Genomic DNA, 23,776 nt, shown 5'->3' with positions numbered 1-23,776 from the left:
TATTATACCATAATAATGTATTACCTGTCTATAATACCATAATAATGTATTACCTGTCTATTGTACCATAATAATGTATTACCTGTCTATTGTACCATAATAATGTTTTACCTGTCTATTATACCATAATAATGTATTACCTGTCTATTATACCATAATAATGTATTACCTGTCTATTATACCATAACGTATTACCCATCTATACCATAATAATGTATTACCTGTCTATAATACCATAATAATCTATTACCTGTCTATTGTACCATAATAATGTTTTACCTGTCTATTATACCATAATAATGTATTACCTGTCTATTATACCATAATAATGTATTACCTGTCTATTATACCATAACGTATTACCCATCTATACCATAATAATCTATTACCTGTCTATTATCCCATAATAATGTATTACCTGTCTATTATACCATAATAATGTATTACCTGTCTATTATACCATAATAATGTATTACCTGTCTATTATACCATAATAATGTATTACCTGTCTATTATCCCATAATAATCTATTACCTGTCTATTATACCATAATAATGTGTTTCCTGTCTATTATACCATAATAATGTATTACCTGTCTATTATACCATAATAATGTGTTACCTGTCTATTGGCAGCGATGTCCAGGAGGACCTTGCAGACCAGCTGGACGATCTTTGGCACGTTCTTCATCTGCCGCGCCTCGTACCCGTGCAGCAGGTGGCGTTGGCGAGTCAGGTACTGGGACAGCGTAACAGCGTTGGCTCGGGGTTCTGCGCAGGAGAACACGTTCCTCAACGGAACCAGGAACTGGGCGAACTCCCGGACACACAGCAGCTGGCCTCGGGTCTGGATGGAGTTGGGCCGCTTGGCTCTGACAAACAGGATGGCCTGGTCCGCACTCATACGAGAGGTGAACACCAGATAACATGCCAGTAATACACCTGGTAAATAGAGTAACACACCAGTAACACACCTGGTAAACAGTGTAACACACCTGGTAAACACAGAGGCACACCTGGCAAACACACAGGCACACCTGGTAAACACAGTAACAGGTAAACACAGTAATACACCTGGTAAACCCAGAAACACACCTGGTAAACACAGTAACAGGTAAACCCAGAAACACACCACGTAAACACAGTAACACACCTGGTAAACCCAGAAACGCACCACGTAAACACAGTAACAGGTAAACGCAGTAACACACCACGTAAACACACCTGGTAAACACAGTAAAACTCCTGGTAAACACACCAGTAACACACTTGGTAAACACAGTAACACACCTGGTAAACAACCAGTGACATCCTAGTAGCCACTGGGCGGCAGAGAGCCTAGCGGTAAAGAGCTAGTTTCTCGAGGCAAATAACACTGAAACATACATGATAGCACCTGCTGTTCTGGGAGACTGTGTGATCAGGCTCTTCGCAGCCGATATGAGTAAGACCTTTAAACAGGTCAACATTCACAAGGCTGCAGGGCCAGATGGATTATCAGGACGTGTACTTAGAGCATGCGCTGACCAACTGACAAGTGTCTTCACTGACATTTTAAACCTCTCCCTGTCCGAGTCTGTAATACCAACATGTTTCAAGCAGACCACCAAATTGTTCTTGGGCACAGGCACTAAGGTAACCTGCCTAAATGACTACCGACCCGTAGCACTCACATCTGTAGCCATGAAGTGCTTTGAAAGACTGGTCATGACTCACATCAACACCATTATCCCAGAAACCCTAGACTCACTCCAATTTGCATACCGCCCCAACAGATCCACAGATGATGCAATCTCTATTGCACTCCACACTGCCCTTTCCCACATGGACAAAAGGAGCACCTACGTGAGAATGCTATTCATTGACTACAGCTCAGCGTTCAACACCATAGTGCCCTCAAAGCTCATCACTAAGCTAAGGACCCTGGGACTAAACACCTCCCTCTGCAACTATATCCTGGACATCCTGATGGGCCGACCCAGGTGGTAAGGGTAGGTAACAACACATCCGCCACGCTGATCCTCAACACAGGGGACCCTCAGGGGTGCGTGCTCAGTCCCCTCCTGTACTCCCTGTTCACTCATGACTGCACAGCCAGGCATGACTCCACCACCATCACGACTCCAACACCTGGGGCAGCAGGGTAGCGGTTAGAGCGTTGGACTAATAACCGAAAGGTTGCAAGTTCAAATCCCCGAGCTGTCGTTCTGCCCCTGAACAGGCAGTTATAACCCACTGTTCCTAGGCCGTCATTGAAAATAAGAATTTGTTCTTAACTGACTTGCCTAGTTAAATAAAGGTAAAAACAATATTTAAAAAATAAGTTTGCCTATGACAACAGTGGCCTGACAACAACGAGACAGCCTATAGGGAGGAGGTCAGAGACCTGGCCGGGTGGTGCCAGGACAACAGGACAACAGCCTCTATCTCAATGTGATTAAGACAAATTGAGATGATTGTGGACTACAGGAATAAGAGAACCGAGCATGCTCTTATTCTCGTCGATGGGGCTGCAGTGGAGGAGGTTGAGAGTTTCAAGTTCCTTGGTGTCCACATCACCAACAAACTAACATGGTCCAAGCACACCAAAATTATTATCCCTCAGGAGACTTAAAAGATTTGTCCTCAGATCCTCAAAAAATTCAACAGCTGCACCATTGAGAGAATCCTGGTTGCATCACTGCCTGGTATGGAAACTGCTCAGCCTCCAACCGCAAGGCACTATAGAGGGCAGTACATCACTGGGGCCAAGTTTTCTTCCATCCAGGACCTCTATACAAGGCAGTTTTAGAGGAAGGCCCTAAAAATTGTCAAAGACTCCAGCCACCCTAGTCATAGTCTATTCTCTCTGCTACCACACGGCAAGCGGTACCAGAGCGCCAAGTCTAGGTCCAAGAGGCTTCTAAACAGCTTCTACCGCCAAGCCATAAGACTCCTGAACATCTAATCAAATGGCTACCCAGACTATTAGAAAATCCAGAAAATGACATTGTATAATTTTTAAGTAATTAATTAGCATTTTATTGCATGACATAAGTATTTGATACATCAGAAAAGCAGAACTTAATATTTGGTACAGAAACCTTTGTTTTTAAATACAGAGATCATACGTTTCCTGTAGTTCTTGACCAGGTTTGCACACACTGCAGCAGGGACTTTGGCCCACTCCTCCATACAGACCTTCTCCAGATCCTTCAGGTTTTGGGGCTGTTGCTGGGCAATACGGACTTTCAGCTCCCTCCAAAGATTTTCTATTGGGCTCAGGTCTGGAGACTGGCTAGGCCACTCCAGGACCTTGAGATGCTTTTTAGTTGCCCTGGCTGTGTGTTTCGGGTTGTTGTCATGCTGGAAGACCCAGCCACGATCCATCTAAAATGCTCTTACTGAGAGAAGGAGGTTGTTAGCCAAGATCTCGCGATACATGGCCCCATCCATCCTCCCCTCAATACGGTGCAGTCGTTCTGTCCCCTTTGCAGAAAAGCATCCCCAAAGAATGGTGTTTCCACCTCCATGCTTCACGGTTGGGATGGTGTTCTTGGGGTTGTACTCATCCTTCTTCTTCCTCCAAACACGGCGAGTGGAGTTTAGACCAAAAAGCTCTATTTTTGTCTCATCAGACCACATGACCTTCTCTCATTCCTACTCTGGATCATCCAGATGGTCATTGGCAAACTTCAGACGGGCTTGGACATGCACTGGCTTGAGCAGGGGGACCTTGCGTGTGCTGCAGGATTTTAATCCATGAAAAAGGTGCAGTTAATACAGGTAATGACTGGAGAACAGGAGGGCTTCTTAAAGAAAAACTAACAGGTCTGTGAGAGCCGGAATTCTTATTGGTCGGTAGGTGATCAAATACTGATGTCATGCAATAAAATGCAAATTAATTACTTAAAAATCATACAATGTGATTTTCTGGATTTTTGTTTTAGATTCCGTCTCTCACAGTTGAAGTGTACCTATGATAAAAATTACAAACCTCTACATGCTTTGTAAGTAGGAAAACCTGCAAAATCGGTAGTGTATCAAATACTTGTTCTCCCCACTGTATCTGTCCTCCCCAGGCCATTATAACGTACCTGTCCTCCACAGGCCATTATAACGTACCTGTCCTCCCCAGGCCATTATAACGTACCTGTCCTCCCCAGCCCATTATAACGTACCCTGTCCTCCCCAGACCATTATAATGTACCTGTCCTGTACCTGTCCTCACCAGCCCATTATAATGTACCTGTCCTGTACCTGTCCTCCCCAGCCCATTATAACGTACCTGTCCTCCCCAGCCCATTATAACGTACCTGTCCTCCCCAGCCCATTATAACGTACCTGTCCTCCCCAGCCCATTATAATGTACCTGTCCTGTACCTGTCCTCCCCAGCCCATTATAATGTACCTGTCCTGTACCTGTCCTCCCCAGTCCATTATAATGTACCTGTCCTCCCCAGCCCATTATAATGTACCTGTCCTCCCCAGCCCATTATAATGTACCTGTCCTCCCCAGCCCATTACGACGTACCTGTCCTCCCCAGCCCATTATAATGTACCTGTCCTGTACCTGTCCTCCCCAGCCCATTATAATGTACCTGTCCTCCCCAGCCCATTATAATGTACCTGTCCTGTACCTGTCCTCCCCAGCCCATTATAACGTACCTGTCCTCCCCAGCCCATTATAACGTACCTGTCCTCCCCAGCCCATTATAACGTACCTGTCCTCCCCAGCCCATTATAATGTACCTGTCCTGTACCTGTCCTCCCCAGCCCATTATAATGTACCTGTCCTGTACCTGTCCTCCCCAGTCCATTATAATGTACCTGTCCTCCCCAGCCCATTATAATGTACCTGTCCTCCCCAGCCCATTATAATGTACCTGTCCTCCCCAGCCCATTATAATGTACCTGTCCTCCCCAGCCCATTATAATGTACCTGTCCTCCCCAGCCCATTACGACGTACCTGTCCTCCCCAGCCCATTATAATGTACCTGTCCTGTACCTGTCCTCCCCAGCCCATTATAATGTACCTGTCCTCCCCAGCCCATTATAATGTACCTGTCCTGTACCTGTCCTCCCCAGCCCATTATAACGTACCTGTCCTCCCCAGCCCATTATAACGTACCTGTCCTCCCCAGCCCATTATAACGTACCTGTCCTCCCCAGCCCATTATAATGTACCTGTCCTGTACCTGTCCTCCCCAGCCCATTATAATGTACCTGTCCTCCCCAGCCCATTATAATGTACCTGTCCTCCCCAGCCCATTATAATGTGCCTGTCCTCCCCAGTCCATTATAACGTACCCTGTCCTCCCCAGCCCATTATAATGTACCTGTCCTGTACCTGTCCTCCCCAGCCCATTATAATGTACCTGTCCTCCCCAGCCCATTATAATGTACCTGTCCTGTACCTGTCCTCCCCAGTCCATTATAATGTACCTGTCCTCCCCAGCCCATTATAATGTACCTGTCCTCCCCAGCCCATTATAATGTACCTGTCCTGTACCTGTCCTCCCCAGCCCATTATAATGTACCTGTCCTCCCCAGCCCATTATAATGTACCTGTCCTGTACCTGTCCTCCCCAGCCCATTATAATGAACCTGTCCTCCCCAGTCCATTATAATGTACCTGTCCTCCACAGCCCATTATAATGTACCTGTCCTGTACCTGTCCTCCTCGGTCCATTATATTGTACCTGTCCTCCCCGGCCCATTATAACGTACCTGTCCTCCCCAGTCCATTATAATGTACCTGTCCTCCCCAGCCCATTATAATGTACCCTGTCCTCCCCAGCCCATTATAACGTACCTGTCCTCCCCAGCCCATTATAATGTACCCTGTCCTCCCCAGTCCATTATAATGTACCTGTCCTCCCCAGCCCATTATAACGTACCTGTCCTCCCCAGCCCATTATAATGTACCTGTCCTCCCCAGTCCATTATAATATACCCTGTCCTCCCCAGCCCATTATAACGTACCCTGTCCTCCCCAGTCCATTATAACGTACCTGTCCTGTACCTGTCCTCCCCAGTCCATTATAATGTACCTGTCCTCCCTAGCCCATTATAACGTACCTGTCCTCCCCAGCCCATTATAATGTACCTGTCCTCCCCAGCCCATTATAACGTACCTGTCCTGTACCTGTCCTCCCCAGCCCATTATAACGTACCTGTCCTCCCCAGCCCATTATAACGTACCTGTCCTGTACCTGTCCTCCCCAGCCCATTATAATATACCTGTCCTGTACCTGTCCTCCCCAGCCCATTATAACGTACCTGTCCTCCCCAGCCCATTATAACGTACCCTGTCCTCCCCAGCCCATTATAATGTACCCTGTCCTCCCCAGTCCATTATAACATACCCTGTCCTCCCCAGCCCATTATAATGTACCTGTCCTCCCCAGCCCATTATAACGTACTCTGTCCTCCCCAGCCCATTATAATGTACCCTGTCCTCCCCAGTCCATTATAACGTACCCTGTCCTCCCCAGCCCATTATAACGTACCCTGTCCTCCCCAGTCCATTATAACGTACCCTGTCCTCCCCAGCCCATTATAACGTACCTGTCCTGTACCTGTCCTCCCCAGCCCATTATAACGTACCTGTCCTCCCCAGCCCATTATAACGTACCTGTCCTCCCCAGTCCATTATAACATACCCTGTCCTCCCCAGCCCATTATAACGTACCCTGTCCTCCCCAGCCCATTATAATGTACCCTGTCCTCCCCAGCCCATTATAATGTACCCTGTCCTCCCCAGCCCATTATAATGTACCCTGTCCTCCCCAGCCCATTTTAACGTACCCTGTCCTCCCCAACCCATTATAACGTACCCTGTCCTCCCCAGCCCATTATAATGTACCTGTCCTCCCCAGCCCATTATAAGGTACCTGTCCTCCCCAGGCCATTATGATGTACCTGTCCTCCCCAGGCCATTATAATGTACCTGTTCTCCCCAGGCCATTATAATGTACCTGTCCTGTACCTGTCCTCCCCAGCCCATTATAATGTACCTGTCCTCCCCAGCCCATTATAACGTACCCTGTCCTCCCCAGCCCATTATAACGTACCTGTCCTCCCCAGCCCATTATAATATACCTGTCCTCCCCAGCCCATTATAATATACCTGTCCTCCCCAGACCATTATAACGTACCTGTCCTGTACCTGTCCTCCCCAGCCCATTATAATATACCTGTCCTGTACCTGTCCTCCCCAGCCCATTATAATATACCTGTCCTCCCCAGACCCTGCCGCCCCATAGCCTAGTGGTTAGAGAGTTGGACTAGTAACCCGGAAGGTTGCAAGTTCAAACCCCCCGAGCTGACAAGGTACAAATCTGTCGTTCTGCAGTTAACCCACTGTTCCTAGGCCGTCATTGAAAATAATAATTTGTTCTTAACTGACTTGCCTAGTTAAATAAAGGTAAAATAAAAATAAATACAAAATAAAATTATAACGTACCTGTCCTGTACCTGTCCTGCCCATCCCATTATAATGTACCTGTCCTGTACCTGTCCTCCCCAGCCCATTATAATATACCTGTCCTCCCCAGCCCATTATAACGTACCTGTCCTCCCCAGCCCATTATAATGTACATGTCCTGTACCTGTCCTCCCCATCCCATTATAATGTACCTGTCCTGTACCTGTCCTCCCCAGCCCATTATAATGTACCCTGTCCTCCCCAGTCCATTATAATGTACCTGTCCTCCCCAGCCCATTATAACGTACCTGTCCTCCCCAGCCCATTATAATGTACCTGTCCTCCCCAGTCCATTATAATATACCCTGTCCTCCCCAGCCCATTATAACGTACCCTGTCCTCCCCAGCCCATTATAACGTACCTGTCCTCCCCAGTCCATTATAACGTACCTGTCCTGTACCTGTCCTCCCCAGTCCATTATAATGTACCTGTCCTCCCTAGCCCATTATAACATACCTGTCCTCCCCAGCCCATTATAATGTACCTGTCCTCCCCAGCCCATTATAACGTACCTGTCCTGTACCTGTCCTCCCCAGCCCATTATAACGTACCTGTCCTCCCCAGCCCATTATAACGTACCTGTCCTGTACCTGTCCTCCCCAGCCCATTATAATATACCTGTCCTGTACCTGTCCTCCCCAGCCCATTATAACGTACCTGTCCTCCCCAGCCCATTATAACGTACCCTGTCCTCCCCAGCCCATTATAATGTACCCTGTCCTCCCCAGTCCATTATAACGTACCCTGTCCTCTCCAGCCCATTATAATGTACCTGTCCTCCCCAGCCCATTATAACGTACTCTGTCCTCCCCAGCCCATTATAATGTACCCTGTCCTCCCCAGTCCATTATAACGTACCCTGTCCTCCCCAGCCCATTATAACGTACCCTGTCCTCCCCAGTCCATTATAACGTACCCTGTCCTCCCCAGCCCATTATAACGTACCTGTCCTGTACCTGTCCTCCCCAGCCCATTATAACGCACCTGTCCTCCCCAGCCCATTATAACGTACCTGTCCTCCCCAGTCCATTATAACATACCCTGTCCTCCCCAGCCCATTATAACGTACCCTGTCCTCCCCAGCCCATTATAATGTACCCTGTCCTCCCCAGCCCATTTTAACGTACCCTGTCCTCCCCAACCCATTATAACGTACCCTGTCCTCCCCAGCCCATTATAATGTACCTGTCCTCCCCAGCCCATTATAAGGTACCTGTCCTCCCCAGGCCATTATGATGTACCTGTCCTCCCCAGGCCATTATAATGTACCTGTTCTCCCCAGGCCATTATAATGTACCTGTCCTGTACCTGTCCTCCCCAGCCCATTATAATGTACCTGTCCTCCCCAGCCCATTATAACGTACCCTGTCCTCCCCAGCCCATTATAACGTACCTGTCCTCCCCAGCCCATTATAATATACCTGTCCTCCCCAGCCCATTATAATATACCTGTCCTCCCCAGACCATTATAACGTACCTGTCCTGTACCTGTCCTCCCCAGCCCATTATAATATACCTGTCCTGTACCTGTCCTCCCCAGCCCATTATAATATACCTGTCCTCCCCAGACCCTGCCGCCCCATAGCCTAGTGGTTAGAGAGTTGGACTAGTAACCCGGAAGGTTGCAAGTTCAAACCCCCCGAGCTGACAAGGTACAAATCTGTCGTTCTGCAGTTAACCCACTGTTCCTAGGCCGTCATTGAAAATAATAATTTGTTCTTAACTGACTTGCCTAGTTAAATAAAGGTAAAATAAAAATAAATACAAAATAAAATTATAACGTACCTGTCCTGTACCTGTCCTGCCCATCCCATTATAATGTACCTGTCCTGTACCTGTCCTCCCCAGCCCATTATAATATACCTGTCCTCCCCAGCCCATTATAACGTACCTGTCCTCCCCAGCCCATTATAATGTACATGTCCTGTACCTGTCCTCCCCATCCCATTATAATGTACCTGTCCTGTACCTGTCCTCCCCAGCCCATTATAATGTACCTGTCCTCCCCAGCCCATTATAATGTACCTGTCCTCCCCATCCCATTATAATGTACCTGTCCTCCCCATCCCATTATAATGTACCTGTCCTCCCCAGCCCATTATAATGTACCTGTCCTCCCCATCCCATTATAATGTACCTGTCCTGTACCTGTCCTCCCCAGACCATTATAACGTACCTGTCCTCCCCAGCCCATTATAATGTACCTGTCCTGTACCTGTCCTCCCATCCCATTATAATGTAACTGTCCTGTACCTGTCCTCCCCAGCCCATTATAACGTACCTGTCCTCCCCAGCCCATTATAATGTACCTGTCCTGTACCTGTCCTCCCCAGCCCATTATAACGTACCTGTCCTCCCCAGCCCATTATAATGTACCTGTCCTGTACCTGTCCTCCCCAGCCCATTATAACGTACCTGTCCTCCCCAGCCCATTATAATGTACCTGTCCTGTACCTGTCCTCCCCATCCCATTATAATGTACCTGTCCTGTACCTGTCCTCCCCAGCCCATTATAATGTACCTGTCCTCCCCAGCCCATTATAACGTACCTGGCCTCCCCAGCCCATTATAACGTACCTGTCCTCCCCAGCCCATTATAACGTACCTGTCCTCCCCAGCCGATTATAACGTAACCTGTCCTCCCCAGACCATTATAACGTACCCTGTCCTCCCCAGTCCATTATAACGTACCTGTCCTCCCCAGCCCATTATAACGTACCTGTCCTCCCCAGTCCATTATAACGTACCTGTCCTCCCCAGCCCATTATAACGTACCTGTCCTCCCCAGCCCATTATAATGTACCTGTCCTGTACCTTTCCTCCCCATCCCATTATAATGTACCTGTCCTGTACCTGTCCTCCCCAGCCCATTATAATGTACCTGTCCTCCCCAGCCCATTATAATGTACCTGTCCTCCCCAGCCCATTATAATGTACCTGTCCTCCCCAGCCCATTATAATGTACCTGTTCTCACCAGCCCATTATAACGTACCTGTCCTCCCCAGCCCATTATAATGTACCTGTCCTCCCCAGCCCATTATAATGTACCTGTCCTGTACCTGTCCTCCCCATCCCATTATAATGTAACTGTCCTGTACCTGTCCTCCCCAGCCAATTATAATGTACCTGTCCTCCACAGCCCATTATAACGTACCTGGCCTTCTCAGCCCATTATAGCGTACCTGTCCTCCCCAGACCATTATAACGTACCTGTCCTCCCCAGCCCATTATAACGTACCTGTCCTCCCCAGCCCATTATAATGTACCTGTCCTGTACCTTTCCTCCCCATCCCATTATAATGTACCTGTCCTGTACCTGTCCTCCCCAGCCCATTATAATGTACCTGTCCTCCCCAGCCCATTATAATGTACCTGTCCTCCCCAGCCCATTATAATGTACCTGTTCTCACCAGCCCATTATAACGTACCTGTCCTCCCCAGCCCATTATAATGTACCTGTCCTCCCCAGCCCATTATAATGTACCTGTCCTCCCCAGCCCATTATAATGTACCTGTTCTCACCAGCCCATTATAACGTACCTGTCCTCCCCAGCCCATTATAATGTACCTGTCCTCCCCAGCCCATTATAATGTACCTGTCCTGTACCTGTCCTCCCCATCCCATTATAATGTAACTGTCCTGTACCTGTCCTCCCCAGCCAATTATAATGTACCTGTCCTCCACAGCCCATTATAACGTACCTGGCCTTCTCAGCCCATTATAACGTACCTGTCCTCCCCAGCCCAATATAACGTACCTGTCCTCCCCAGCCCATTATAACGTACCTGTCCTCCCCAGCCCATTATAACGTACCCTGTCCTCCCCAGACCATTATAACGTTCCCTGTCCTCCCCAGTCCATTATAACGTACCTGTCCTCCCCAGCCCATTATAACGTACCTGTACTCCCCAGTCCATTATAATGTACCTGTCCTCCCCAGACTATTATAACGTACCTGTCCTCCCCAGCCCATTATAACGTACCTGTCCTCCCCAGCCCATTATAATGTACCTGTCCTGTACCTGTCCTCCCCATCCCATTATAATGTACCTGTCCTGTACCTGTCCTCCCCAGCCCATTATAATGTACCTGTCCTCCCCAGCCCATTAAAATGTACCTGTCCTCCCCATCCCATTATAATGTAACTGTCCTGTACCTGTCCTCCCCAGCCCATTATAATGTACCTGTCCTCCACAGCCCATTATAACGTACCTGGCCTTCTCAGCCCATTATAACGTACCTGTCCTCCCCAGCCCATTATAACGTACCTGTCCTCCCCAGCCCATTATAACGTACCTGTCCTCCCCAGCCCATTATAACGTACCCTGTCCTCCCCAGACCATTATAACGTACCCTGTCCTCCCCAGTCCATTATAACGTACCTGTCCTCCCCAGCCCATTATAATATACCTGTCCTCCCCAGCCCATTATAACGTACCTGTCCTCCCCAGCCCATTATAATGTACCTGTCCTGTACCTGTCCTCCCCATCCCATTATAATGTACCTGTCCTGTACCTGTCCTCCCCAGCCCATTATAATGTACCTGTCCTCCCCAGCCCATTATAATGTACCTGTCCTCCCCATCCCATTATAATGTACCTGTCCTCCCCATCCCATTATAATGTACCTGTCCTCCCCAGCCCATTATAATGTACCTGTCCTCCCCATCCCATTATAATGTACCTGTCCTGTACCTGTCCTGTACCTGTCCTCCCCAGACCATTATAACGTACCTGTCCTCCCCAGCCCATTATAATGTACCTGTCCTGTACCTGTCCACCCATCCCATTATAATGTAACTGTCCTGTACCTGTCCTCCCCAGCCCATTATAACGTACCTGTCCTCCCCAGCCCATTATAATGTACCTGTCCTGTACCTGTCCTCCCCAGCCCATTATAACGTACCTGTCCACCCCAGCCCATTATAATGTACCTGTCCTGTACCTGTCCTCCCCAGCCCATTATAACGTACCTGTCCTCCCCAGCCCATTATAATGAACCTGTCCTGTACCTGTCCTCCCCATCCCATTATAATGTACCTGTCCTGTACCTGTCCTCCCCAGCCCATTATAATGTACCTGTCCTCCCCAGCCCATTATAACGTACCTGGCCTCCCCAGCCCATTATAACGTACCTGTCCTCCCCAGCCCATTATAACGTACCTGTCCTCCCCAGCCGATTATAACGTAACCTGTCCTCCCCAGACCATTATAACGTACCCTGTCCTCCCCAGTCCATTATAACGTACCTGTCCTCCCCAGCCCATTATAACGTACCTGTCCTCCCCAGTCCATTATAACGTACCTGTCCTCCCCAGACCATTATAACGTACCTGTCCTCCCCAGCCCATTATAACGTACCTGTCCTCCCCAGCCCATTATAATGTACCTGTCCTGTACCTTTCCTCCCCATCCCATTATAATGTACCTGTCCTGTACCTGTCCTCCCCAGCCCATTATAATGTACCTGTCCTCCCCAGCCCATTATAATGTACCTGTCCTCCCCAGCCCATTATAATGTACCTGTCCTCCCCAGCCCATTATAATGTACCTGTTCTCACCAGCCCATTATAACGTACCTGTCCTCCCCAGCCCATTATAATGTACCTGTCCTCCCCAGCCCATTATAATGTACCTGTCCTGTACCTGTCCTCCCCATCCCATTATAATGTAACTGTCCTGTACCTGTCCTCCCCAGCCAATTATAATGTACCTGTCCTCCACAGCCCATTATAACGTACCTGGCCTTCTCAGCCCATTATAACGTACCTGTCCTCCCCAGCCCAATATAACGTACCTGTCCTCCCCAGCCCATTATAATGTACCTGTCCTCCCCAGACTATTATAACGTACCTGTCCTCCCCAGCCCATTATAACGTACCTGTCCTCCCCAGCCCATTATAATGTACCTGTCCTGTACCTGTCCTCCCCATCCCATTATAATGTACCTGTCCTCCCCAGCCCATTAAAATGTACCTGTCCTCCCCAACCCATTATAATGTAACTGTCCTGTACCTGTCCTCCCCAGCCCATTATAATGTACCTGTCCTCCACAGCCCATTATAACGTACCTGGCCTTCTCAGCCCATTATAACGTACCTGTCCTCCCCAGCCCATTATAACGTACCTGTCCTCCCCAGCCCATTATAACGTACCTGTCCTCCCCAGCCCATTATAACGTACCCTGTCCTCCCCAGACCATTATAACGTACCCTGTCCTCCCCAGTCCACTATAACGTACCTGTCCTCCCCAGCCCATTATAACGTACCTGTACTCCCCAGTCCATTATAATGTACCTGTCCTCCCCAGCCCATTATAACGTACCTGTCAGCCCATTATAACGTACCTGTCCTGTACCTGTCCTCCCCATCCCATTATAATGTACCTGTCCTGTACCTGTCCTCCCCAGCCCATTATAACGTACCTGTCCTCCCCAGCCCATTATAACGTACCTGTCCTCCCCAGCCCATTATAACGTACCTGTCCTCCCCAGCACATTATAATGTACCTGTCCTGTACCTGTCCTCCCCAGGCCATTATAATGTACCTGTCCTCCCCAGCCCATTATAATGTACCTGTCCTGTACCTGTCCTCCCCATCCCATTATAATGTACCTGTCCTGTACCTGTCCTCCCCAGCCCATTATAATGTACCTGTCCTCCCCAGCCCATTATAATGTACCTGTCCTGTACCTGTCCTCCCCATCCCATTATAATGTACCTGTCCTGTACCTGTCCTCCCCAGTCCATTATAATGTACCTGTCCTCCCCAGCCCATTATAACGTACCTGTCCTGTACCTGTCCTCCCCAGCCCATTATAATGTACCTGTCCTCCCCAGCCCATTATAATGTACCTGTCCTGTACCTGTCCTCCCCAGCCCATTATAATATACCTATCCTGTACCTGTCCAGTACCTGTCCTCCCCAGCCCACTGTAATGTACCTGCTCTCCCCATTGCATCATAACAAACCTGTACCTGTCCTCCCCAGCCCATTATAATGTACCTGTCCTGTACCTGTCCTCCCCAGTCCATTATAACGTACCTGTCCTCCCCAGCCCATTATAACGTACCTGTCCTCCCCAGACCATTATAATGTACCTGTCCTCCCCAGCCCATTATAATGTACCTGTCCTGTACCTGTCCTCCCCAGTCCATTATAACGTACCTGTCCTCCCCAGCCCATTATAACGTACCTGTCCTCCCCAGACCATTATAATGTACCTGTCCTCCACAGCCCATTATAATGTACCTGTCCAGTACTTGTCCTCCCCAGCCCACTGTAATGTACCTGCTCTCCCCATTGCCTCATAACGAACCTGTCCCTGTCCTCCCCAGTCCATTATAACATACCTGTCCTTTACCTGTCCTCCTCCCAGCCCATTATAACATACCTGTCCTGTTCTGCCCAGCCATGTGACTTTATAGGTTTAGTGATGCTATGATTGGGTAGATTTGATGTACCTGTCCTCCCTAGGCCGGCGTGACAGTGCACGGCCATCTTTCCCTCCTGGATGGCGAACGACATCACCTTGACCATGTCCAGTATAGTAGTCAGGGACGCCACGCCGTAGTCCTTCCAGCCAAAGTTATAGAAATAAACTGTAAACAGAGGAAAGAAAACAGGACTTCTCACAGGCTGAACATGACGGGGATCCCAAAAGACACACTATTCCCTATATAATGAAACTATATAATGAAACTATTGACCAAATTGAGACGCAGTAAGAACATGAACTACTATCTACCCCAATGATGTGTTTGTTATACATTGTTACAAAGAAGGTCCAGAAGTATACAGAATGATGTCGTCTACGTAGAGGTGGATCAGAGAATCACCAGCAGCAAGAGCGATGATGTGTTATACATTGTTACAAAGGCCTGATTCAACCTGAAGAATGATGTTCACAGTGTTCCGAATGTCAAGGGAGCATCTGAGCAGTATACACTACTGCAGACTCGCAGTACCGCAGACTCTGTGAATCATTTATTTGGGCTGCAGTCTGAGGTGCAGTTAACTCTAATCAATCTACACACAATCTACACACAACACCCCATAACAACAAAGCAAAAACAGGCTTTTTAGAAATGTGTACAAAAAAACCCCAGAAATACCTGATTTCCATAAGTATTCAGACCCGTTGCTATGAGACTCGAAATTGAGCTCAGGTGCATCCTGTTTCCATTGATCATCCTTGAGATGTTTCTGCAACTTGATTGGAGTCCACCTCTGGTCAATTCAATTGATTGGACATGATTTGGAAAGGCACACACCTGTCTATATAAGGTCCCATAGTTGACAGGGCATGTCAGAGCAAAAACCAAGCCGTGAGGTCAAAGGAATTGTCTGTAAAGCTCCAAGACAGGATTGTGTCGAGGCACAGATCTGGGGAAGGGTACCAAAAATGTATGCAGCATTGAAGGTCCCCAAGAACACAGTGGCCTCCATCATTCTTAAATGGAAGAAGTTTGGAACCAACAAGACTCTTCCTAGAGCTGGCCGCCCGGCCAAACTGAGAAATCAGGGGAGAAGGGTCTTGGTCAGGAAGGTGACCAAAAACTCAATGGTCACTCTGACAGAGCTCTAGAGTTCCTCTGTGTAGATGGGAGAGCCTTCCAGAAGGACAGACATCTCTGCAGTACTCCACCAATCAGGTCTTTATGGTAGAGTGGTCAGACGGAAGTCACTCCTCAGTAAAAGGCACATGACAGCCCGCTTGGAGTTTACCAAAAGGACTCTCAGACCATGAGAAACAAGATTCTCTGGTCTAATGAAACCAAGATTGAACTCTTTGTCCTGAATGTCAAGCGTCACGTCTGGAGGAAACCTGGCACCATGAACAGAGCAAAGTACAGAGAGATCCTTGATGAAAACCTGCTCCAGAGCGCTCAGGACCTCAGACTGGGGTGAAGGTTCACCTTCCAACAGGACAACAACCCTAAGCACACAGCCAAGACAACGCAAGAGTGGCTTCGGGACAAGTCTCAACGTCCTTGAGTGGCCCAAGCAGAGCACGGACTTGAACCCGATCAAACATCTCTGGAGAGACCTGAAAATAGCCTCGCAGCAACACTCCCCAACCAACCCGAGAGGATCTGCAGTGAAGAATGTGATAAACTCCCCAAATACAGGTGTGCCAAGCTTTCAGCTTCATAACCAAGAAGACTGGAGGCTGTACTCGCTGCCAAAGGTGCTTCAACAAAGTACTGAGTACAGGGAATGAATACTTACATACATGTGGTATTTCTGTTTTTTTCTATATAAATTTGCAAAAATGTCTAAAAACCTGTTTTTGGTTTGTCATCACGGGGTATTGTGTGTCGATTTAATACATTTTAGAATAAGGCTGTAATCTAACAAAATGTGGAAAAAGTCAAGGGGTCTGAATACTTTCCAAAAGCGCTGTATAGACAGACATATGGAATGGAATGTTTAATGTTAATTTTTTATTGTTTATTTCAATGTAGTATCTAATTCACTTGCTTTGGCTATGTAAACATATGTTTCCCATGCCAATAAATCCCTTTGGATTGAATTGATTCAGAGGTAGAGATACTCACTGCCAGCCTCCATGAACATCTCAGGTCTGTAGGTGAATCCAGAGTCGTGTTCCAGAGGGTTGCCACAGCTGGCGTGTTCCCCGGGACGCTGCAGGTTGATCACCGTACGAAGGCCACACCTGGAGGGAACATGTTGCCAGTTATCAACACCACCAATAGGCCTACACGTCACACCTGAAAACACCAGGAGAACACTAGCTGTCACTAGCTATTAGCACCACCATGAGACCACTAGCTATTAGCACCACCAGGAGACCACTAGCTGTCACTAGCTATTAGCACCACCAGGAGACCACTAGCTATTAGCACCACCAGGAGACCACTAGCTGTCACTAGCTATTAGCACCACCAGGAGACCACTAGCTATTAGCACCACCACTAGCTATTAGCACCACCAGGAGACCACTAGCTGTCACTATCTATTAGCACCACCAGGAGACCACTAGCTATTAGCACCACCAGGAGACCACTAGCTATTAGCACCACCACTAGCTATTAGCACCACCAGGAGACCACTAGCTGTCACTAGCTATTAGCACCACCAGGAGACCACTAGCTATTAGCACCACCAGGAGACCACTAGCTGTCACTAGCTATTAGCACCACCAGGAGACCACTAGCTATTAGCACCACCAGGAGACCACTAGCTGTCACTAGCTATTAGCACCACCAGGAGACCACTAGCTATTAGCACCACCACTAGCTATTAGCACCACCAGGAGACCACTAGCTGTCACTATCTATTAGCACCACCAGGAGACCACTAGCTATTAGCACCACCAGGAGACCACTAGCTATTAGCACCACCACTAGCTATTAGCACCACCAGGAGACCACTAGCTGTCACTAGCTATTAGCACCACCAGGAGACCACTAGCTATTAGCACCACCAGGAGACCACTAGCTCCTGGTGGTGCTAATAGCTAGTTACAGCTAGTTGTCTCCTGGTGGTGCTAATAACTAGTGGTCTCCTGGTGGTGCTAATAGCTAGTTACAGCTAGAGGTCTCCTGGTGGTGCTAATAGCTAGTGGTCTCCTGGTGGTCTCAGGTTTGTAGGTCTATTGGTGGTACTAATAACTATTGACAGCTAGTGTTTTGTCCTCTAAAACACCAAATACCAAATACCTTGTAAACTGCTCTATGATATTGTATTTCTCGAGGATTTCAGTAGAAGGCCTTGCCATCGCCAGCAAGTTGTCAGTTATCCTGCAGAGAAAGAGACACAGAGCGAGAGCGAGAGAGCAGAATTACATGGTGATTACACATCAGGACAGTTCCACACCGTTAATGAATCACATGCAGTACATGTAATATTAATTATTCGAACAGAGCAGCCCGGAAAACAAGTGGATGAACCAGTTAAGCTGTTGGGCGTTACTGGCCATGTGTGGCAGTGGAGGAGAGTGGAAAAGGGTGAGGAGCGTGTACTGATTACTTTGTGTTTACTTATTGATCAGATATCTGTTTACAATAGGACACCACCCAGCTGGCTGCCTCAGACATGGGAGGAGCAGCGTAGCACAGGACTTACAGGAAAAATACAGAATATATAGGATACCCAGAGAATACACAATACACAGAGAATATAGAACATGCAGAGAATATAGAATACAGAGAATACAGAACATGTAGAGAATATAGAATACAGATAATATAGAATACAGATAATATAGAATACAGATAATATAGAACACAGAGAATATAGAATACAGAGGATATAGAACATGAAGAGCATATAGAACACAGAGAATATAGAACATGCAGAGAATATAGAACATGAAGAGAATATAGAACACAGAGAATATAGAATACAGAGAATATAGAACATACAGAGAATATAGAACATACAGAGAATATAGAACACAGAGAATATAGAACACAGAGAAAATAGAACATGAAGAGAATATAGAACACAGAGAATATAGAACACAGAGAATATAGAACACAGAGAATATAGAACACAGAGAATATAGAACACCGAGAATATAGAACACCGAGAATATAGAATACAGAGGATATAGAACACAGAGAATATAGAACATGCAGAGAATATAGAACACAGAGAATATAGAATACAGAGAATATAGAACATGCAGAGAATATAGAATACAGAGAATATAGAACATGCAGAGAATATAGAATATACAGAGAATATAGAACATAGAGAATATAGAATACAGATAATATAAAACACAGATAATATAGAATACACATATAAATGTAGAATACACAGATAATATAGAACAGCGGTAGGCCTGATCACTGACAACGATGAGACCGCCTATAGGGAGGTCAGAGACCTGACCTTGTGGGGCAAGGACAAAAACATCTCCCTCAACATGATCAAGACAAAGGAGAGGATTGTGGAAAACAGGAAAAGGAGGACAGAGCCCCATTCTCATCGACGGGGCTGTAGTGGAGCAGGTTGAGAGCTTCAAGTTTCTTTACTATTCCATGTGAGAAATTGCCAAGAAGCTGAAGATCTCGTACAAGGCTGTGTCCTACTCCCTTCAGCGAACAGCACAAACTGGCGCTAACCAGAATAGAAAGAGGAGTGGGAGGCCCCGGTGCACAACTGAGCAAGAGGACAAGTACATTAGAGTGTTGAGTTTGAGAAAGAGACGCCTCACAAGTCCTCAACCCTGCAGCATCATTAAATGGTACCAGCAAAACACCAGTCTCAACGTCAACAGTGAAGAGGCAACTCCAGGATGCTGCCCTTCTAGGCAGAGTTCCTCTGTCCAGTGTCTGTGTTATTTTGCTCATCTTTTATTTTTATTGACCAGTTGGAGAAAAGGCTTTTTCTTTGCAACTCTGCCTAGAAGGTTTCTGTTTCTCAAACTAGACACTAATGTACTTGTCCTCTTGCTCAGTTGTGCACCGGGGCCGCCCACTCTTTCTATTATGGATAGCGCCAGTTTGCGCTGTTCTGTGAAGGGAGTAGTACACAGCGTTGTACGAGATCTTCAGCTTCTTGGCAATTTCTCGCATGGAATAACCTTCATTTCTCAGAACAAGAATAGACTGAAATCAGGACAAAAGTTTTCAGCTGTGCTAACATAATTGCAAAAGGGTTTTCTAAATGATCAATTAGCCTTTTAAAGTGATACACCTGGATTAGCTGGATTAACACAACGTGCCACTGGAACACAGGACTGATGGTTGCTGATAATGGGCCTCTGTACTCCTATGTAGATATTCCATTAAAAAAATCTGCCGTTTCCAGCTATAATTGTCATTTACAACATTAACCATGTCTACACTGTATTTCATTTCTGAGTGACCCCAAACTTTTGAAAGACAGTGTATAATTTAGAAAACACAGAGAATATAGAATAAACAGAGAATATAGAATACACAGAGAATAAAAAATACAGACAACATACAATGCAGAATACACAAACAATATACAGTTGAAGTCGGAAGGTTACATACACCTTAACCAAATACATTTAAACTCAGTTTTTCACAATTCCTGACATTTAATCCTGGGCTGAGTCACTGGCTTACTGGTGCTCTTCCATGCTGTCCCTATGAGGGGTGCGTCGCTTGAGTGGGTTGAGTCACTGACGTGATCTTCCTGTCTGGGTTGGTACCCCCCCTCGGGTTGAGATATTTGTGGGCTATACTCGGCCTTGTCTCAGGATGGTAAGTTGTGGTTGAAGATATCCCTCTTGTGGTGTGGGGGCTGTGCTTGGGGGTTATATCCTGCCTGTTTGGCCCTGTCCAGGGGTATCATCGGACGGGGCCACAGTGTCTCCTGACCACTCCTGTCTCAGCCTCCAGTATTTATGCTGCAGTAGTTTATGTGTCGAGGGGCTAGGGTCAGTTTGTTAAATCTGGAGTACTTCCCCTGTCTTATCCGGTGTCCTGTGTGAATTTAAGCATGCTCTCTCTAATTATCTCTTTCTCGGAGGACCTGAGCCCTAGGACCATGCCTCAGGACTACCTGGCATGATGACTCCTTGCTGTCCCCAGTTCACCTGGCCGTGCTGCTACTTCAGTTTCAACTGTTCTGCCTGCGGCTATGGAACCCTGACCTGTTCACCGGACGTGCTACCTGTCCCAGACCTGCTGTTTTCAACTCTCTAGAGACAGCAGGAGCGGGAGAGATACTCTGAATGATCGGCTATGAAAAGCCAACTGACATTTACACTTGAGTTGCACCCTCGACAACTACTGTGATTATTATTATTTGACCAGGCTGGTCATTTATGAACATTTGAACATCTAGGCCATGTTCTGTTATAATCTCCACCCGGCACAGCCAGAAGAGGACTGGCCACCCCTCATAGCCGTGTTCCTCTCTAGGTTTCTTCCTAGGTTTTGGCCTTTCTAGGGAGTTTTTCCTAGCCACCGTGCCTCTCCACCTGCATTACTTACTGTTTGGGGTTTTAGGCTGGGTTTCTGTACAGCACTTTGAGATATCAGCTGATGTAAGAAGGGCTATATAAATACATTTGATTGGATTTCATCACATTCTGAGTGGGTCAGAAGTTTACATAAACTCAATTAGTATTTGGTAGCATTGCCTTTAAATTGTTTAACTTGGGTCAAACGTTTCAGGTAGCCTTCTACAAGCTTCCCAGAGTAAGTTGGGTGAATTTTGGACCATTCCTGCTGACAGAGCTGGTGTAACAGTCAGGTTTGTAGGCCCCCTTGCTCGCACAACCTTTTTCAGCTCTACCCACAAATGTTCTACTGTTTGTGATGGCCACTCCAATACAATAAGACTTTGTTAAGCCATTTTGACACAACTTTGGAAGTATGCTTGGGGTCATTGTAGATTTGGAAGACCCATTTGCAAACAAGCTTTAATTTCCTGACTGATGTCTTGAGATGTTGCTTCAATATATCCACAAAATTTTCTCTCTCATGATGCCATCTATTTTGTGAAGTGCACTAGCCCCTCCTGCAGCAAAGCACTCCCACAACATGATGCTGCCACCCCCGTGCTTCATGGTTGGGATGGTGTTCATCGGCTTGCAAGCATCCCCCTTTTTCAACCAAACATAACGATGGTCATTATGGCCAAACAGTTCTATTTTTGTTTCATCAGACCAGAAGACGTTTCTCCAAAAAGTACAATCTTTGTCCCCATGTGCAGTTGCAAACCATAGTCTGGCTTTTTTTTGGCGGTTTTGGAGCAGTGGCTTCTTCCTTGTTGAGCGGCCTTTCAGGTTATGTCGATATAGGACTAGTTTTACTGTGGATATAGATAGTTTTGTACCTGTTTCTTCCAGCATCTTTACACAGTCCTTTGCTGTTGTTCTGGGATTGATTTGCACTTTTCGCACCAAAGTAGGTTCATCTCTAGGAGACAGAACGCGTCTCCTTCCTGAGGGGTATGACGGCTGCGTGGTCCCATGGTGTTTATACTTGCATACTATTATTTGTACAGATGAACATGGTACCTTCAGGGTTTTGGAAATTGCTCCCAAGGATGAACCAGACTTGTGGAGGCTGATTTCTTTTGATTTTCCCATGATGTCAAGCAAAGAGGCACTGAGTTTGAAGGTAGGCCTTGAAATACATCCACAGGTACACCTCCAATTGACTCAAATGATGTCAATTAGCCTATCAGAAGCTTCTAAAGCCATGACATCATTTTCTGGAATTTTCCAAGCTGTTTAAAGGCACAGTCAACTTAGTGTATGTAAACTTCTGACCCACTGGAATTGTGATACAGTGAATTATAAGTGAAAAAAAATCTGTCTGTAAACAATTGTTGGAAAAATGACTTGTGTCATGAACAAAGTAGATGTCCTAACCGACTTGCCAAAACTATAGTTTGTTAACAAGAAATTTGTGGAGTGGTTGAAAAACAAGTTTTAATGGCTCCAACCTAAGTGTATGTAAACTTCCAACTTCAACCTTATAATACAGAATACACAATAGTTATAGAATACAGAATACACATACAATATAGAATGTAGTATACACAGAGAATATAGAATGTAGTATACACAGAGAATATAGAATGTAGTATACACAGAGAATATAGAATGTAGTATACACAGAGAATATAGAATGTAGTATACACAGAGAATATAGAATGTAGTATACACAGAGAATATAGAATGTAGTATACACAGAGAATATAGAATACACCAGTGGTGTATAGTACTTAAGTAACAAAACTTTAAAGTACTACTTAAGTAATTTTTGGGGGGTATCTGTACTTTACTATTTATATTTTTGACAACTTTTAATTTTACTGTTAGTACTTTTTACTGTACTTTTTATTCCATACACTCAAAAGTAGAAAAGTTACATTTTGAATAGAAAATGGTCCAATTCACAAACTTATCAATAGAACATCCCTGGTCTTCCCTACTGCCTCTGATCTGGAGGACTCACTAAACAGAGAACATCCCTGGTCTTCCCTACTGCCTCTGATCTGGAGGACTCACTAAACAGAGAACATCCCTGGTCTTCCCTACTGCCTCTGATCTGGAGGACTCACTAAACAGAGAACATCCCTGGTCATCACTACTGCCTCTGATCTGGAGGACTCACTAAACAGAGAACATCCCTAGTCATCCCTACTGCCTCTGATCTGGAGGACTCACTAAACAGAGAACATCCCTGGTCATCCCTACTGCCTCTGATCTGGAGGACTCACTAAACAGAGAACATCCCTGGTCTTCCCTACTGCCTCTGATCTGGAGGACTCACTAAACAGAGAACATCCCTGGTCATCACTACTGCCTCTGATCTGGAGGACTCACTAAACAGAGAACA

The 23,776-nt window shown here is 46.5% G+C and overlaps 1 protein-coding gene across 1 annotated transcript in view; it reads right to left on the bottom strand.

Moving 5' to 3' along the window:
- LOC139413952 (protein tyrosine phosphatase domain containing 1a) overlaps positions 1 to 23,776 on the bottom strand; it is a 93,824-nt gene that overhangs the window by 22,490 nt on the left and 47,558 nt on the right. The window contains exons 4-7 of the mRNA XM_071161842.1: positions 18,158 to 18,238; positions 17,033 to 17,151; positions 14,936 to 15,073; positions 622 to 941 (exon numbers count right to left, since the gene is read on the bottom strand). Of these exons, the coding sequence (XP_071017943.1) occupies positions 622 to 941; positions 14,936 to 15,073; positions 17,033 to 17,151; positions 18,158 to 18,238 (658 nt within the window). The remainder of the gene's footprint in view (positions 1 to 621; positions 942 to 14,935; positions 15,074 to 17,032; positions 17,152 to 18,157; positions 18,239 to 23,776) is intronic.

The sequence above is a fragment of the Oncorhynchus clarkii genome, chromosome 7, assembly GCF_045791955.1.
Source record: "Oncorhynchus clarkii lewisi isolate Uvic-CL-2024 chromosome 7, UVic_Ocla_1.0, whole genome shotgun sequence".
In the NCBI taxonomy this organism is placed as follows: domain Eukaryota; kingdom Metazoa; phylum Chordata; class Actinopteri; order Salmoniformes; family Salmonidae; genus Oncorhynchus; species Oncorhynchus clarkii.
The sequence above is the reverse complement of the archived record's forward strand: the minus strand, read 5'-3'. Positions and strand labels throughout refer to the sequence as shown.